We start from the raw sequence: 18850 nt of genomic DNA, 5'->3' as shown, positions 1-18850 counted from the left end.
TGAGGATGGGGGATGAGCAGAGTGACAGTCCGAGGTGGCAGGTTGCTCAACAAGCTAGTTGTCATGAACCTCCGGTGGGAGCTCTTGTTGGAACATCCCACCACCAACTGTGGTGTAGGAGCTTGGGCTAAAAATATAGTAGGGCTGAAATCCTGGTTTGGCACTTCTGATGTGTGTTTTTAATACACTGAACTGCCTTTTGACAGCTCTTCCAACTGGACCTACCTACAGTCTGTGTGTCAAAAAAAAATTTGTCTGGCCTCCTTTTGATTGGAATTTAGCTTGAGCTACATATTGCTGCTGCAGCAAGTTCTCTAGTTTCTGCTTTTTTTTAACATTTTATTCTACTTAAATTCAGGGAGTGAGGCAGCTTAGAAAACCTTCCACTGGAAATTATGTGTGATTTTGCGTTAAAGGACTTGATCCCTTGTGTGATACCCAGATTTTCACAGCAGTAGTTTGCATCGAGGCTTTTGTTGACTCTTGCCCTGGGCATGGTATCAGAGACTGAATAACTCTGGTTAAATACAAATGTCTCCCACCTTAATCCATCTTAGCATGTATTCAACTGGCCAGTACCTAATGCTTCTGAAGGTTGCAGGTGTATGTGCAGAGCTACATGTACTCATATCACAGTGCTTTCAGTGCTAAAAGACTATCACCTGCTTTGGTGCGGTGGTTCACCTACCTTCTTACTAGAACCAATGTTGCATCAGTTATACTGAGAGATGGCCCCAACAGTGCTGTGGCATGAGAACCATGAAGGCTCATGAGGCCCTTTGCAAGGACAGATGAGTCTGCCAGGAGCATGGTGCGGTTTTCTCTTTCGGACTAGTCTCTTGACAAGTTTGTTAGGAGCTGTTTTGTCATGTCTGAACGCTTTTAAATTTGTGATTGGGTTACTTCTGTCCCCAACTGCTGCTATAGCTGTTTTGAAAAACAGAATATTGAAATACTGGAATTTAAATAGTCAATATTTGTTTCTGGCTTACTGGAAATTTCAAGTACGTTTTCCTGTTTTTAATGCTATAGGCAGAGATACTTGAAGCTAAAAAAAGGCAACAGGAAATGCAAAGAAGAGAGATGTTCCTTGAAAATCAATATTAGTAAGTAAAATTTGAAACTTATTACCTAAAATTCCCCATCTGCTTGTCCTTCTGTTTTGGGGTTTTATGGGAATTTTTGTTTGCTGTTGTCTGATTTGCGGCTCAGGAAGGGTTTGTCTTCTGTTGCTGTTTTTTCACTTTTGACTTAAAACTTTTGACTTCAGGGCAAGAGACAATGGGCACAAACTGAAACACAGAAGGTTTCTCCTGAACATCAGGAAACACTTATTTAATGTGAGGGTGACTGACCATGGGCACAGGTTGCCCAGGGAGATTGTGGAGTCTCCCTCCATGGAAATATTCAAAAGTTCTGGGCAACTGGCTCTAGGTGGCCCTGCTTGAGCAGGGGAGTTGGACAAAATGACCTCCAGAGGTCCCTTCCAACCTCAACCACTTCACAATTCTGTGAAATATTCCAAGCCTCCTCCATACCTTATTCTGTGAGCAATTTGGTTCACTAGATTTCTCTTAGCTTCTCAAACCACACACTTTGAAATGAAAACTGTGAATTACAGAATGACTTTGTGCTTTCTTTCTCTAACTGAATCAATATGTGATCATTCAATCCAAGACTAATTATGGAAACAGGATCTAAATTACATCTCCACCCATTTATTTTAGTGACTAGTAAAGAAATCTAATCCACATGGAAATAATGAGGACTTCCTATATTTAGCACAGCCCTACAGCTTTAATGTAAAGATCTACTGTGAAGACCTGTTTCCCAAGAATACCTCCTTAATGTCAGATTTAGATATGGCTTAACTCCTGACATAATTAATTCCCTTGGCAGTGGAGTTCCTGCCTTGACAGTTCACTCTACCCTCTTTTTTAATTTTTAACTGATCCAAACCAATTCTATCACCTAATTAGCACACAATGCTGTTTAGTCACCTTTGCCTTTTTTTATCTTTGGCTCCTGAAATTACTCACCTGTGTTCTCAGCATGATTGATTGCTCTTTCCTCCTCTGTGACCTTTAAAGGAGTCGCTTTTGTCCCATGCTAGTAGCTCTAGTTCCTTCATCATTTGCCCAGAGTCTGTTCTCTAATGTATAGACATTTTAATGTTTTCTTGCTGATCTTAGCCTTTCTTGTCTTTTTGCTTTTATTTCTTCACATTTGGCTTCAGGTACAACTCTTTCCTTAAATATATTGCCAAAGTTTGTCTCTAGGTATTGGTATTTTGCCTGCTCTTTCTCCTCTATTTGTCCCAGTGTGGATTTCCAACACACACACCTTGATTCCTCAAGATTTCTGAAGACCCTGCACAACTTTAGATCTCTGCCTGTTCCTGACAGACTAGACACCTTTATTCTCTTTGAGCCTAACTTTAGAACAAACTCATCAGATGTTTTCAGGGCAGGGTCCTCAGTTATATGACTTTTTCCTGAGGGGATTGTCAGGGTTCTTATCTTCACATTCAATCTGATTTTTTTTTTTTATTATTTTAAGGCTTATTTAGTTATGAACAGAGATGTATCTCTTCCTTTCCCTCACCTTCCCTGTCCATACGTATTTTTTTGCTTAGAGTGAAATGAATTCAGCTGATTAGCGGGTTTTTTTCCATTAAAAGTAAGCTTGATTCTGTCAAAAGCAGGCCCAAACCCTCTGAAACACCTTCATGTGGACAGTCACATGGTCTCCAGGTGGTGCAGGAGCTCAGGCTACCTGGCCACTGGGAAAGAGACTGACTGCTGAACGTTTTGTCCACTGATTTAGGAGAACCTTGTCAGCATTCAGCTGATGTTGTCTTAGGAAACCAAACGGACTGATGCAACCGAAGATAAAGATGGACTGTTGAGCTCCATTGCTTGAGATTATATTCAACTGTCAGAGGATTATTTATGTGTATTATGTATTGAACATGCACAAGGAGGGCCCTGTAAATACTGCACCTGGAGGAAGTGAGCTGAAAAGCTACCTACAGTGAATGGAATTTTGGTTAACCAAAACCTCCCATGCTGTACAAAGTGACACTAGTGCCTTCTCTGGTCCAAAAGAATCCTCTAGTGGGCAGAGGAAGAGGAGTCTTGAGCGGTAATGGATTCACCACTGGGTGTTGTTGAAGTCATATTGCTAAGATGCATTTGCATTATGGGCCACAACATCCAGTAGTGACTAGAAGATAACTGTATGACATCTCAGGTCTTGTGAAGTAACTCTTCTCATGTACTACTGGTTATTAGAGACGTGTTCACAGAAAAGTGCTTGATATTTAAAGCCGTGCTTTTGCATACTATGGAAAAACGAGTGACTCATTACTTCCATCATCTAAAAGCCTATGTCTAGAGGCGAAGAGAATAAATATGAGGTTGTGCCCCTTTCCTCACTGTCTCTGCTAGAGTATTTTGATCTCCTTCTCCGCTTGCTGGGAGAGGGGGGAAGGAAGGTCATGTGCTGCATATAAAACAATGACCTCTGCAAAGTCATGGCCTGTGGAGCCATTTCAAAAGATAAGCTGCCTTGTTAGTCTGTCCTCTGTAAGCATCTGTAGCTGCAACATCACGATTTTCCTGAGGAGATCAATGCCTACCAGCAGCCTCATTAGCTGGAAAACCTTTTAAAATTGATCACCACCTCTGGCTGTATCTGCCTCCACGGGGTACAGCCCAATCTGTACCTCTCTTGTATGAAGTGCTGCTTCCTTTTGATACGGAAAGAGACTTAAGATTCTCATGTCATTAATGTACTCTGACAATAAAGTATAATGCTGCCCAGAAGTTTGTTGTTCCGATTAAATCCCTGTCACTATTAAAAACAGGAACTTCTTACTGAAATCCCCTTTCAAAGGGTGTAATGTGAAGTAAGCGAATGCCAAAAGGAACAATTGTCTGCAACCTCATCCACTGTCTGCGGAATACAGTTATTTCCCATCTCTTGAAAACCTTGTTAGCTTCTTTGTGTACAACTGACCCTTGAAAGTCAGCTGTACTTGTTATCATAGTTGCTTGAGTATACGTGTTTGTCTTGTGAGAATGAGGTCTAGACACGCATGCAGAGCACTGTGGAGAAGTCTGTGAGTCTTTCTCTTCCGGGATCATCAGCTCCTCTGACCCAGGTGGACTCAAGATTTACTAGGTGACTAAAATGGACAAAGCTCACAAGGTATCTCCTAAAGTAGCTCCATATAAAAGGCCTGAACAGCACACAGGACCACACTTGGGGCTGGGGGAGTTGCTGCATGGCAGGATTGCTATGGTTTGTACTAACAGAGGAGAAACCCTTGAGGGATTTATTGACGATAGAGTTGCTGTGGTTCTGCCTCTGCAGGTACTAGATCGAGAAATAAGGAGTACGTGTGCACTTTTCTACCAGAAACTACTTACACATGAAATGGAGTCCTTCTTTCTGAGTAATGGTGTCTTGGATGCATTTTACATTGATGGCCTGTGGTAGGGACTCTGTTTCTGTCCGAGTGCATTAAAAGATAATTAAAGCTTGTGTAGTCCATACTTTGCAATTGCTAATCCTTGTCAGGCAAGGACTGAGTGTCCATTTTTCCAAATGGGAGTGAAGAAGAGGTTAGATGGCTGGCTCAGGACTTTTCAGGCCCTCTCTCTTTAGTTAGGACACAAAAAATGTCATTTAAAAAGTAATGAGGGATGTCCACTTCATGACTTGCTTTTCTCTATGACTCGCTGTATGAATCTCTGCCTGAACTGTAGCGTATCTCCTAAGGTTTTAGCCCAGCTCTCTAGTATGGTGCTTTTATCTGATTTGGATTAGATTTCTCAGAAACTGTAGTGTTGGATGTGGTCCACTGCGTTTCTAATAGCTATCTACCTATTTATGTAATGGGAAAAGCAGTCTAGCACATAGAGTTTCTTTTTAATAGTACATGATGGCTGTTGTATCACTCCATCTTTCCTTTTGTTACATATTCATGTCTCTGTTTTAGTGAAGGTTGTACTCCTGTAAAAATTCCTGGCACTTCTGCGCTCGGGTACATGTGTGCACTCAATATATTCTGCTCAGAATTTGGAGCCGGGAACAGAATTTGCCAGAGTGCCTCTAAGTGCGTATTCCAAACACAATGCAGGAGGTTCACCAAACCAAGCTGATATACACTTGCCTGCCAAAGCAGTTTTCTCAAAAGTCATAAAATGCAAGAAAATAAAACCTGAATCAAAACAGAATTTCTATTTATCTATCTATTTTTGCAGGATAAATACTAGTGTCCTTGCCAGTTTTCAGTTCCCTATGATGTGTGGTTCAAACAGCAGGCTGGTAACAAATTTTCCCCACAGAAGTGCAAATGTAAACCTGACCAGACTTCTAATATAGGTTGCTAGAGAGAATGAAAGAGGGCTCACACAAAAAGGTTTCGCAGCCTTGAGAATCCTTTGTTTGCTTCTTTTCACCACAATGGTCTTCGTTTTGTTCATTTGCTCCTGATTATTTTAAGCGTTGTCAATTATTTAGCTAACAGGCAGAAAACTAGGCTTTTATAGACATCCAGAGGGACTCTCTTGAGTGTAATAATGAAGGCAGTTTATTGAACGCCTGTGAGGTTGCTTTCTAATTGTACACATTAATCTGCCCATGCAAGCTGGCTGAAAATATAGAAGCAGATTGCACACGCAGATGGAGCACACAGAATGGAAGATCTATGCAATAGACTTATACAAAACTATGTTTTCCTTAAAACTGGATTTATGCTTATTACTTTAGATAATAAATGAATCTTGATATCTAAAAGAACTTCCAAGAATATTAGATGAGTTGGTGGGAGGAAAGAATAGCCTAGCTGTGTTCTTTCATCCAGTCAGGAAAACTAGAAAAGCAAGTGAGTTGACAAGAAAGGTTAGTTTTGAATGTGGGTGGGAAGTGATGAAAATAATTCTGCTGAGAAAGTTGCCTTTTTTTAAAAAAAACCCAACTATTTTTATACTTTCTTGAATTCTTGTACCTAAAATAAACTAGTACCACATTTTTTATTCTTATCCCCAGGAACAAGAACACATGCTCAAGAATTTGCAGACAAGAAAGCCTACCAGCCAAAGATAGCACAGTGTTGATCGTTAGCATCAGATTTGTCCAACTTCTCCTTAGTATGCTCGTGCATTACTCTCAGTGAGGTCTGTGAATACTGCATTAAGCTTGGTATGTGGCTACTGGAAGGAGTTGTGCTGCAAAGCAAGTGAACTAACTAACCAGAGGATAGCCTTTCTTCCCAGGAAACGGCATTGGGGAAGAGCCATCAACATCATATGGCAATTTAATGGGTTAATTATTTCACTTTGTAGTCTTTCACCTTATAGCTTCCAGCAAAAGATGAATCCCCCTGCCCTGCCCGCCCCCCCAAAACACACATTAGTTCATGCTGACAATTTTGCACATGGCTGATGTTTGTTGTTTCTTCTTACCCCGAAGTGGACTGTGTCCTGCAGGTGTGGTTAGAGTTGGGACAGATGAGAAGGACCAGAGTCCATGTAAAGCTGAGGGCATGTTTCATAGATTTCATAGATTTTCTAGGTTGGAAAAGACCTTAGAGATCATCCAGTCCAACCGTCCCTAATCTCCCATTAAACCATATCTCTAAGTAGTTCATCCACCCTTTTCTTAAACACATCCAGGGATGGGGACTCAACCACCTCCCTGGGCAGCCTATTCCAGTGGCTGACAACCCTTTCAGAGAAGAAATACTTCCTAACATCCAACCTGAATCTCCCCTGACTAAGCTTATACCCATTTCCTCTTGTTCTATCACCCATCACTAATGTAAAGAGCCCTTCCCCTACCTCCCCACCATCCCTTCTCAAGTATTTGTAGGCTGTAATCAGGTCTTCCCTCAGCCTCCTCTTCTCCAGGCTAAACAGCCCCAACTCCCTCAGCCGCTCCCCATAAGTTTTATTTTCCAGCCCCTTGACCAGTTTAGTCGCCCTTCTCTGGACTCGCTCCAGGAGCTCAGTATCTCTCTTAAAGTGAGGGGCCCAAAACTGGACACAATATTCCAGGTGCGGCCTCACCAGTGCCGAGTACAGGGGCAGGATCACTTCCCTGTTCCTGCTGGTCACACTATTCTTGATACACGCCAGTATCCCATTGGCCTTTTTGGCCACCTGGGCACACTGCTGGCTCATATCAAGCTGGTAGTCAACCAACACCCCCAGGTCCTTCTCCGCCAGGCAGCTCTCCAGCCACTCTTCCCCGAGCCTATAGTGATGCCTGGGGAAATGTTTGTTGCTGACAGATGGAGGTGTTTTTACTACCTCGTCCCTTGTCATGGCAGACCTTTGGGAAATGTAGCAGTTGCTTGTAGCCTTCTGAATTTACCTAAACCTTGTAAACTTCTTGTTGCTGTGATAAATCTGTGTGAAGAGGAGGGCACATGAGAGGAGGCATGTGTAATTGTGTACCAGTAAAAGCCATTGGTGTCCCCACTCAGGCTATTTCCAATTTTCTTAATGGCTTAATTTTTAAATACATGCCTTTTGGTGGGATCATTTTCACAAATGATGTTATCGACCCCCAGCGTCATTCACACTTTAGAAAACGGTTTTCATTTGTGAAAATCCCAACTACGCTTCCATTTGGAATCTCTTTCTGCATCTCCCAACACAGAATCTATGGGAAACCTGCATAAATGGACAGCAATCTCCTTGACCTTTGCGTTGACTTCTGGAATTTCTTCTACTTTAGCATTTGATTTTGCTAGGTCACATGACTGAGGAGCAGGAATGGCCTTAAAACCAACCAGCCTGGCTTATGGGTCATGGCAAGTGCCTGACCAGGATGTATATGACAATGTGCAAGGCAGAGCCCTCGGTGGGGAAGGAACAAAGGCATTAATAAGAACACACCCGCCATGAACCTCACTGAAATGAAGGGCAGCTTTTCTTGTGGGTAGGCTTTGATACTGTTAAGCAACTGATCTTAATTTCTGCAAAAAATTGTTCTGCTTAGGCACTGAATTATGTTGAAGTGAGGAGAAGTGTAGGTATGCTTGCTGGTGCTGCGAAAAGATGTGTCTTGAATGAAATTCAGTTTTGTTTTTTGTTTTCATTTTCTGCTATTGTTTAAAAACGAACGTGAAACTTCTGGGCAGATGTGTCAAGCTAACCTTGTGTATGCATTATGCATGGTTCTCAGTTTTTCAGCTGAATTGGAAGAAAATGGTGAAATATCACTTTAAGCGTTGCTTACTGACAATGAATTTGGAAGCTGGTGTGCTCACGTCATTCACCACTAGTTGCTACTTTTGTTATCTTTAGTGACTACTCATGTGGTCTCCTCTCTGAAATGGCTATAATGATTTACCTGGCTTGGGATTCTTTATTTTTATTTTTCATTACTATTTTTGAATGGCTCTTAGCATACTTGTGGATGTTCATTAGAGCAGAATTTTAATGCTGGAGATCCTGCAGCTTGAGAAAACAAGGAGTTCAGAAATGTCTTGTTTTCAGTAGTAGTAAGAGTGGCCATTATCTTTTACAAATTGTCAACAGAACTAAATAGATTTATGATATATGCAAAAGCATTGCGCTTGTTTTTTTTTTTCAAAAGCACTGGAATTTTAGCCAGTATATTTTTCTGTATCCTTGCATTTCAATATCCATCAATTAAAGCAAAAGTATTAACTGCCTCTAGTTTCATAGGGAAGCAGTAATGAAGGTTACAAGAAGCCTTTTTAACTGATGCTTTTTTAATGTGAGTCTGTAAAACAAACTTAAGCCAAGAACTTTATGTGTAGGCAGAGAAATTATTTTCTTTACATCTTTGTTCTGAGAGGAAGACAGTCTCAAATGAAAAGCTTAGCGGGTGGTGCTGTGTGACTCTCGGGTGGAAGGAGATGCTGGGGCCTGAGTCAGTATCTTTATTCGTGTCCCGAAGGATGAATCCTTTTCAGGACTGGCTCTTCTATTTGCCTTGTAGATGTGACAGGAGTTACCCAAATAGGCAAGAGTTAAGATCAAGCGAGACACAAAGTTAAAGCCTTTATTCTGCATAGGATCTTAGACTTCGGGTCCTGCAAGGAGATCAGTGTGGGTCTCCAGATCTTCCACGGTTGCCCACTGGAGTCAACTGTGGAGCTTTCTGCTTTCCAGCTGTCAAGACGGTTGATCCACAGGAACTCCTACCTAGGCTGGAGGAACCTAGGCTCACCCTGGCTTTTATATCCACCCTCTTGTCTAACCCCAGTGGGAATGCAGGAGCACACGCATTCAGTTTTTCAGCCTCTGATTCCAATATTGTGCTTCACTCCACCACAGCTGCAATTGTGCTAATAAATTAAACACTGTCAATCACTGTCACTTTTGAGGCCAACAGGCCTGAGACTGCCTGGTTCCATTGCTACCAAACTTTTTTACCTCCCAAAACGGGACAGTTGCCTCCAAAGTGAGAGTTACTTCTGGTTGGTATTCATTCCTGGACAGCAGCCTGGAGTTATTTGGGAAAGTGCTATTTGAAACAGGTCAAAACTATTCCAGGAACTGTTACCACAATATAGATGGCTGAGTTCCCATGCTAAGAGTATTGCCTGGTGCTATTAAATGTACCAGTATGGGATTAACATAATTTAATTAACAGAGAAACAGTGTAAAGGGAAACAGGGCTACTGAAAAAGACGAAATATCCTCATAAGATCACTCCAGCTTAACCAGTGCTTCTGAACAGCTCTTTTCCTTCCAGATGGATACTTAGGGGTAGTAAAAGCTCAGGTTAGCAGCCTGTTAGAAGGGTGCCATCTTCTTGGTTTCTCTAAATTTTGGATCTCATTTTGCCTATCTGTTTTTGAATGGTATCAGGATGCTGCTGTATTCAAAATAATTTCAGCTCACGCTCTTCTTTTCTTAATATTAATTAGTTTAGAGGAACACATTTTATTAGCAACTTTGATTATCCCTTGAAGTTTTAGCAAGTGAGCAAGATGTTGCTCCAGCTGTCTGAATATAGAACACCTATGGACACTTCGATATGGTAATGTCCTTCTGGACATAATGCTTTCGTCTCTGGAACGTTAATTGAACTGTCATCTCTCTGACTTTCCTCTTTCCCTGCAGCATGGGCTATGCTCTGCATTGTGATGACTTTAGGCTTAATATTATGAAAAGTACCATTCAGACAATATTTTGACAGATCTGGCAACTCCAGGTGCATTACTGGGTTTCCATGGAGGTGATACACAACAAATTAACATATATGACTGACTTGACAGTTTGTCTTTAGTTAAATATGGAAAACCTGAGTAACTTTCTTGTGATAGGAACATTTTATTAATGTATTACTTAATGTGGTGTAGTAGAGTCTGTTCTGTATTCAAAGACAGTGCACAGTCTTGCTAAGAAACTTTATTTGCTTCCATGTTTCTAATGATCTTTTCTAATGTTGAAACTGAGTTAGCTTTTCATCTATCAGCGTGCTGATCCAAGGAAGGCAGTGTCTGAACCCTCGTCCCCATTTTTATGCAAATAATGAGAACTTCCACATACCCCAAGTCATTCTTTTACTATCCATAAGGAACTAGGACATCCAGCTATACCCCTAAGTTGCTAGGTATTTCTTTTCAGAGCTACAACCTCTCAAATATATTCCAGACTTTCTGTAGGAGTTCTTAGTACTTCTGGTCTAGAAATAAATGGTTATTTTAGCAATTTTAACATAGGTAGAGAAACACAAAATCTGCAATTTAAAATTTAAAGTTCCCAAAATTATTCTGTGCAGTCTCACCACTCAATCACTCATCTTTCATGCAAAAATGTGTGTGCTTATAGCTTGGGTAAGAAGAGAGTATTAATTCATCTAACCTCAACAGACAGGTTCTTTGTACGTCAGGGAAACTTATGTTTTCACTTGGTCCTTTCTGTATGGTGCCTTGGCTGAGGTGCCTGTTAACTGCCCAGGTAATGGAGAGGAGAGAATGAACTGATAATGCTGAGACTCTAAAAACATGACTTGCTGCATCTTGAGCAAGTAATCTGTAACTAAAGTGGTAACATGTTTTTTTATTGTGTATAGTAGCACAGAAGAACTTGTGGGTTCTTGTTTTTTTTTTTTTTTCCCCACTTCTCCTCAATATAACCACTGACTGGCAGGACATTTTCCAAAAATGCATCTACTCACCATTTTGGATTGTGGAGTGAAAGATAAAAACACACTTGGTAGTCTATTTCAACAGTTAGTCATCATTACTCTTTGGCAGCCAAGGCTTTTTCTCCAAGGTTAAGTAGCTGTCTTTGTTAGTGGCATGTTCTCCCCCACAGAGCTAGCTGCTTGCCCTGTTAGCAGAGTAAATCTTTGTGTTGAACGCCTCTTGAAGCACTCTTTCTACTCTCATTTCAGTACTTTCATGCTTTCCAAAGCTGTATACAGAAATAAAATTGCCTCTTTCCTCTAACTCTGTTCCTTTGAGTGAGTGAAGAGTTGAATATATATGCTTTGATCTGCAGGTTAGGGAACTGATTCCTGATCACGGCACTGAAACTCTTATTTTTAGCATTTGTTTATATTGTTGCTTGTGACTTTGTTTAACTGTACTTGTTTGAACTGTGAGCAAAGTGATGCTACTTTGAAAATCTGGTTTATAAGGAATGTGATTGGAAAACTAAAATGGCCCTTGCCAGAATAGGAAATGACAACGTTGTGCAATTCTGCTTCAACTAAAGACAGGCATTTTTTTTTTCCAATGCTACAAAATGCTTCAAAATCTTGCTGCTTCATTAAGTAACCTGTTGTAAGGCTGCATTGTATTAAACATGAAGGAAAATTCCTTAAAATACGCTTTTAAATTAGTTGTCTGAGATTTATGGGTCTGGTAGAAGAATTTGCAACAATTCAGTGAAGCAGTACCATTCAGATCAAGTCTGATGGTATGCAAGTCTGTGTTTTAGGAGCTTTACAATGAGCAAAGCGTAGCCACTGTAGACCTCAAATATGCAAATGACAGTAATTGTTTGCTTAAAAATTGCACCCAGCAAATGTCTTATCCACAATATAGGTTCTGTGTCCTCTGTCCCATTTCATTCTGTCTGTCTCCATAACCTTTTGTTCCACCTGTGATGTTTTTCGGCAGCCACATGATAAAATGTCTAGGCTAGATTCCAAGGGTGTAACAAAAAGCTGTATTTATTTTTATGGAAGCACTAACAATTCTACTTGGATTGGATTTCTTCATAGCAAAACCAACGAATTATTGAACAGATTGGACTTGGCTTTGCCAAAGAGTGATTCCTGTCAGATTGCTAATCGTGGCCCAGAATCTACAGCATGGGTAAGCAAAACCATGGCATGTGCAATATTTTCTGTCAGCTTTCCAGGTGCTGTCAATAGTGTAATATTAGAATATTCTAATTGAGCTTAATTGCCTAGACATAACTCAGTGAGTACCAAGGAGTCTTTCTGGGTGAATGAGATTGCCTACGTTGTCTCTTACACACTGGCAGAGTATCCTACGTAGTAGGGGACTGCCTTTATTACTCACAGATGTCTCTGATAAATGAGTGCCAGATTTATATTCTAAGTTCAGATCAGAATCTTAAATGTGCTCTGTACCCATCGGTTGGTGGCAAGCTTATACGAAATCTCAACTAGTTCATGTCAGCGGGTGCTTTACTGCATTGAAAATCTAGTCAGAAGAGAAGCTTATTTCTCACTGCATCCTAAAAGTAGTTCTACAGACTGTTTGGGGAATTTGTCCCGGTTTGAATGGGCTGGTAAGCATCAATGTAATTAGGAAATAGGTAAAGTATTGCTTAATTATTCTAATTGCCTCAAAAAGGCTTTTTCACATATGATTAGTCTCTTCGTGTCTAAACCAAGCTTTCCTACTAAAAACTTGCAGTGAGAAGTATTAACCCTGAGACAGAAGTATTTCTCCTTTAGGGACATTCATAATTGGAGGAAGACAGAGAATTGTCATTACAAGCAATGGTCCTTATTCAGCAGAAACTTGGAAGTATCCAATCTGGGCAGCCCTCTGTTGTATACAATCTTGAACACCAACAGTTGAGGAAAGAGAGGGAAAGAGTTACCTCCATATTTCCTTGGAAGCCTTGGAAATGTGCAAGACCCTCCTGTTCAGAAATTGCTGCAAACAGAATCTATGACAGCTCTGTCTTGCCTCTAGTGTCTCTTCCTGGTTTTCAATGCATGAAAAAGAAAGGCGATATGGAACATATGGTCCTTTCCCCTTTGATTCTTCAGGTCATTTTGTGTCTCTGGAAACTCTAGAGAAATCTTAACGTGTGTGGGCAGATATATAGCTTGAAGGAGCCAACTTCTGCCCAGCCTTGTTGGGCAGAAGGTCAATTGCAAGAGAGTGGCTTTCGGACTGTCTTTGGTAGTCCCGGGTGGTCAAACAAGATGTGAAGGACTATGGGAAGGGAGAAAAATTGTCTTGAAACCACTTCTACCTCCCTCTTAAACATCCAATGCTCCAAACAGCGGGGATCTTGTTCTTCGGTAGGGACGACCCAGGTCTGTAGCCTTTCATATGGTGTGAACATTGAACTGTGAAGACAAGTGAGCTCATGTCCCCTGGACTGACTTGGATTTCAGCGTTTTGTTGTGGTGTCTTCATATCTATATAGAAGAGGGTGGGTGTTTGAAGAAACCCTGAATTCTTTCAGGTGTACAGGTCCTACTTTTAGCCTTTGTCTTCTACTTCATCTACTTATGTGTGTCGTTCTCATTCCAGTTTTTGAAGGGTTTCTTGTAAGTTATGCCAAATTACATACCGTAGTTCGTCTTTAGCTTCACTAGTATCCAAGCATATAAAATACATAGTTTATCTGTACTGTTCTTTACTAATACCAGTTGATATTATACGTGTCTTTTTGCAAGGCAGCATTTCGATAGCTTTGTGAACCAATCCACCACTTGCTTTTAATGCAGCAACGCAGTGAGCAAAATGTCTTCCCAACCCACTTGGATGAAATACGGTCTATAGGCATACGCGCAGCCTCTGTGCTCTGAGGCTGAAGCACAGAGCCAATGAGTTGTTATCTAAATAATCTTGGCACAGTGCCAAAATGTTAAACCAAGGGTTAAAACTGAATTCTAGTTTGGATGTTATCTTGGACCTGCCCTTTGTCTGGGGTAATTAAAAGATTCAGGAACAATGTATTTGAAATAGCGAAGTGTGATAAGCTTAGGAAGTGCCTGATATTCATGTTAAAAGGAGGGCATATATATATATATGTATGTGATTGTTTTAAATTTAAAATTCGTGTTCTAAAAAATGTTTGGGACAATGTAATCATCAAATTTTTTCCCTCACACCGTTTCTTTGATAGTGATATTAATTTAGCATGCCTAATTCAAATATCGGTGTCAAATATTACTCGATGTGCGTGAACAAATTTAACTTCTTTGGAGTGACTCTGTCATCAGTGACTTTTTTGGCCTGCTTATTTAATCAAGCTCATAATTAATTTTAATCCTGTCTTTCAAAGTGTTACCAATCCTGTGTAGATTTTTATTGTCTTCCAACTTGATTAACATACACTCCACACAATTCTCCAAGCCATTACAGAGAGTAATGAATAATATTGGTCCCAGAATGAGTCTCCCTGGACACATGTAACAACTCCTCCCAACTCAAAATTGAGCTATTAATAATTGCTTTCTCTATTCAGTCTTTTTAGCAAATTATGTGCCTGTCTTTTTAATGATGTCATTCTGCTCGCATATATCAAGTTTTGAGAACATTGTGTAGACCTGCAACAAATTCCTCAGTAAAGTCAAACCTGCACACTTCTTGTGTTAAATTATACTGTCTTGTTATTTAGTGTGCTACATTATGTCCGTGCTTAAAGACTTTACAGTGTAACTTCCTATATATAAAATCCTAAGGATCCTATAAGATCCTAATGGTAGGCTGGCTCTTTGCTAGGAACTACAGCTTGTGAAAGACAAGGGCTAGTTATTGTAATGAAAACTTACTCAGCTTAATACTTTATTTATGATGTGTAGTTCAGATTTTCAGTTCTCTTGACTGCCCCACAAATCATATATCAGACTTGATCTCTCAACTTCTGTTGCCCTACCTCCACAAATGCTTTTCCAATACTCCTGTGGAAATAATCCTGGGTTCCCCTGTTACCACGCCTCCCTTCTGCCCTGTTATCATGGTAGTATTTTCAGTACTTTTCTTTCTTCCCAGAATACCCCATCTCACTATCATATGTCCTGATTGTGTTTTCTCATTGCTCAGGATCTCTTTATGCTTGCCATTGGAACATGGCTGCCTTGTTGTGACGTGCAGATGGACGTTCAGCCAAATCGAATAACTGAGAGCTTTAGACCACTTCTTGCTTAAATTCTAGTCTTGAGAGTAATCTGTTTTTTAAGTAACTGGAATCATTCAACTGTTTCTGTTTTGTTAATTACCTGTATAAAGATTTGGGAATAATAATTTGGGGGTTTTAGTTCCACCTCTCCCCACACCAATATGTTTATATGCCCTGCTGAACAACAGACTAGGAGCCATACTTATAAGCAAGCTCTTCGAGAGGATGAAAACAGAAGATTAGAGGAAATGAAGCAAGAACAACGGAGGAAGGTAATTATACATTAACAGTTTGCATATTGTATCATTTTTGCATGCTGTGAAACCAATTAAATACATTGATTACTTGTAGCCTACGCACAGAGCTTCTCTTGAGCAAAAGTGATTTAGTCACTGTTTTCAAATATGGTGAGAGATGAGCCAAGCTGTAAAATTTGGACAGGGACAGGACAATTACCTTCTGAGTTCAAGGCTATTTGCATCTTGATGATTAGCTCCTGCTCGCCTCTCCATTTGAACTATTGTGCAGAGCGTTTTTTGACCATGGTACCTGATTTCATAGGCTAAGGAAACCAATTTCCTCTCTTTCAGGCAGAAGTAATCTTACTGAGATATTCATGATGATCTCAGACTCTGAATAGTCTTTTTCTAGAGAATCAAGGTCCATGTGCCCGGCCTCCCCAAATGGGGATATGGAAGCACCTGGATTTGCTCTTAAGTGTCTATGCTTCTCTATTGCTTTGCTAACCACCTAAATGAAGAGTTTTGAATTGTCTAAAAAGCAGATGTACAGTAACTGCAAGTTTGAACTCCATTTTCCACACATGCAGCATGCATTGCCTGAAATGTGTCTGAACCACTGTAGTCCCTCTGGCATAGATTTGGGTACCGTATCCACGTGAAATTCATCTACACAAGACGATGGCACTGTGCTAAGTTGTCTGTCTTGGCTCCAGGTCTGACTGTGCAAGGATGGGGAGTGCAGCATTTGAAAATCATATTAGCAAATCATTCGAAAATGTGTTACCAAATACTAAGCCTCTTGCTGTGCCTCTGCTGTTACTAACATCCAAATTGTTGTTAAACTACTTCCCTAGTAGCAGAATCTTAGGTAGTGCAACAAATTTCATGCAGCGAGTTTCTACTGGAGCTGAACAAGTGACTCAGCCCCCTTCACAGATATCTTTTTTTAAATGTTGGGGATAGGTGTCCTCTTTTCATAGTATTCTAGCAACCAGGAGGCTGGAAACAAAAAGTGGAGTGAAAGGGAGGGTCTTAATTGCTTTCTTATCAGGTGCATGTTTATGAGATCCCACCTGGAATGTTCAGCTCTGGAGTCCTCAACACAAGAAGGACATGGAGCTGCTAGAGCGAGTCCAGAGGAGGGCCATGAAGATGATCCAAGGGCTGAAGCACCTCTCCTATGAAGACAGGCTGAGAGAGTTGGGGCTGTTCAGCCTGGAGAAGACAAGGCTCCGGGGCGATCTTATTGCAACCTTCCAGTACTTAAAGGGGACCTACAGGAAAGCTGGAGAGGGACTTTTTACAAGGGCGTGTGGTGATAGGACAAGGGGAAATGGATTTAAACTGAAAGAGGGCAGATTTAGATTAGAATAAGGAAGAAATTTTTCACTGTGAGGGTGGAGAGGCACTGGAACAGGTTGCCCAGAGAAGTTGTAAATGCCCCATCCCTGGAAGTGTTCAAGGCCAGGTTGGATGAGGCTTTGGGCAACCTGGTGTAGTGGAGGGTGTCCCTGCCCATGGCAGGGGGGTTGGAACTAGATAACTGAGGTCTCTTCCAACCCTAACCATTCTATGATTCTTTGATTCCCAGGAAAAAATCTTTGAAAGCTAGTCCTGTGGGGTTTAAGGCTGGTAGCTATTGTGTTCTTTGTCTTTATTCTTCCATACAGAAAATAAATACAGGTGTGCAGTAGCATGCCTGACTTTATGAGTTTGGTTTAAGTGGCTCATGTAGAGCTTTAGACTCTTTACTGATTTCCATAGATTTCTAAGGTGTTGGCTGCTTCTAAGGTCATTCTTTCTTGGTACACGGTTCCAAGTGCTCTTTGCCTTCACAGTTGTTGCTGCCTATTGAGCAGAGTAATGCACTACTTAGAAACCTACTGTAAATAATATGTATTTTAAAGGCTCAATAGTTGTCCCTCAGATATATGTTGGCTCGTTTCTACTTCAAACTAATATTTATTAAAGTAATTGTGAATTCTGTCTTGTGTGTACCTCCTAGCACAGTGTAGCTATAAAACCTATAGGTATTGTCAGTTTCCTTTTTTTTTTCAGAACAGGTTTTAGTATGTATTGCTTGATTTAGAAATTTTCAGTGCGCTCTGAACACCACATCATACACACACAATATATTTCAGAACATTACTCCAAGAGAGGACTCAGCATATTGGAAAGTCAGATACTGGGTTTTAATTTTCAGGTTGAATAGTTATTTAAAACAGTGAAAATTAAGGTTGGCTTTTTTATTTCTTAATCCTGTTTCTTCTTTTAGGGCTGGACAAATATTGATACACAACACATTCGCAGTTATTGATTTTCTTCATACATTTATTGCATAGTTTTTATTTAATGTTCTACTTAAATTGATTTAAAAAAAAAGAAAAAAACCCCAAGCTTTTGTGGTTCCATGCAGTTATTGAAACTTTTATCTAACCACTTCATTTTATTTTAGTTCCTATTCCTATTGCTGCTCAGTTGCTATGGAAAATATGAAAGACGGGTCAGTTCTTATCCCTTCTCCCTTGCCCTGCAAGCCAAATTCTCTTGGTAGAAGAATCTGCATCTTCAATTCTGGGGTGCATTGCAGGGAGCAAGAGCCAGACAAACAAGTGCACGTGCAAAGCAGACTCATAGAATCTGGGTTTCCTTCGCTGTCCTGGCTAAAATTCCATAAGCAAACTCTCCTCTGGAAAGAATTCCCTTCAACACTGTTTATAAACCTTAAATATTATGTAACGTAAGGATGGTAGGCTGCTGCAGCGCTGGGAGCTTGCACACTCTTTCACCACATCAGCAGGTATCGTTTGCCCTTGCCTCACCCTTGAGAGAGCCCCAGGGAGCTGGAGGTGATACACCATGCCGCATAACCCTCCTTCATCTTCTCCTCGTGCTCCACAGAGGCAGAAGGTGAAGGGCATGTCTCCTTCGTACCCCACGGATGTGACGGCTGTGTCTGCTCCTGCTAGATGACTTCAGCTGTCTTCCTCCTTGGACCCACAGGGAAAGTCAAACCCATGGGTTGGGGCAAGAGAAAGCGGACTGGTGTCTGGCAGACTCCTTTAAATGTAGGACTGTAAATGTTTGAATCCTGTAACTCCCCACTATTTAAGGCACAAAAAAAACTCATCCAAAGCAACGCTGAACAGAAAAATGAGTTCAGTTTTTAACATACTGCTGTCACATAAATAAAATGCTGCTGAGAGAAGTTCTGGGAATGACATGTGACTCTAGCTGAAGTTAACACCCTGTGGAATTAATTGGGTTTGC

At 40.7% G+C, this 18850-nt stretch overlaps 1 protein-coding gene across 1 annotated transcript in view; it reads left to right on the top strand.

The window, feature by feature from the left end:
- EPSTI1 (epithelial stromal interaction 1) overlaps positions 1 to 18850 on the top strand; it is a 50247-nt gene that overhangs the window by 22036 nt on the left and 9361 nt on the right. The window contains exons 6-8 of the mRNA XM_086611853.1: positions 1033 to 1106; positions 12226 to 12319; positions 15527 to 15610. Of these exons, the coding sequence (XP_086467979.1) occupies positions 1033 to 1106; positions 12226 to 12319; positions 15527 to 15610 (252 nt within the window). The remainder of the gene's footprint in view (positions 1 to 1032; positions 1107 to 12225; positions 12320 to 15526; positions 15611 to 18850) is intronic.

This window comes from Tauraco erythrolophus, chromosome 1 (genome assembly GCF_009769465.1).
Source record: "Tauraco erythrolophus isolate bTauEry1 chromosome 1, bTauEry1.pri, whole genome shotgun sequence".
Lineage (NCBI taxonomy): Eukaryota > Metazoa > Chordata > Aves > Musophagiformes > Musophagidae > Tauraco > Tauraco erythrolophus.
The sequence above is the reverse complement of the archived record's forward strand: the minus strand, read 5'-3'. Positions and strand labels throughout refer to the sequence as shown.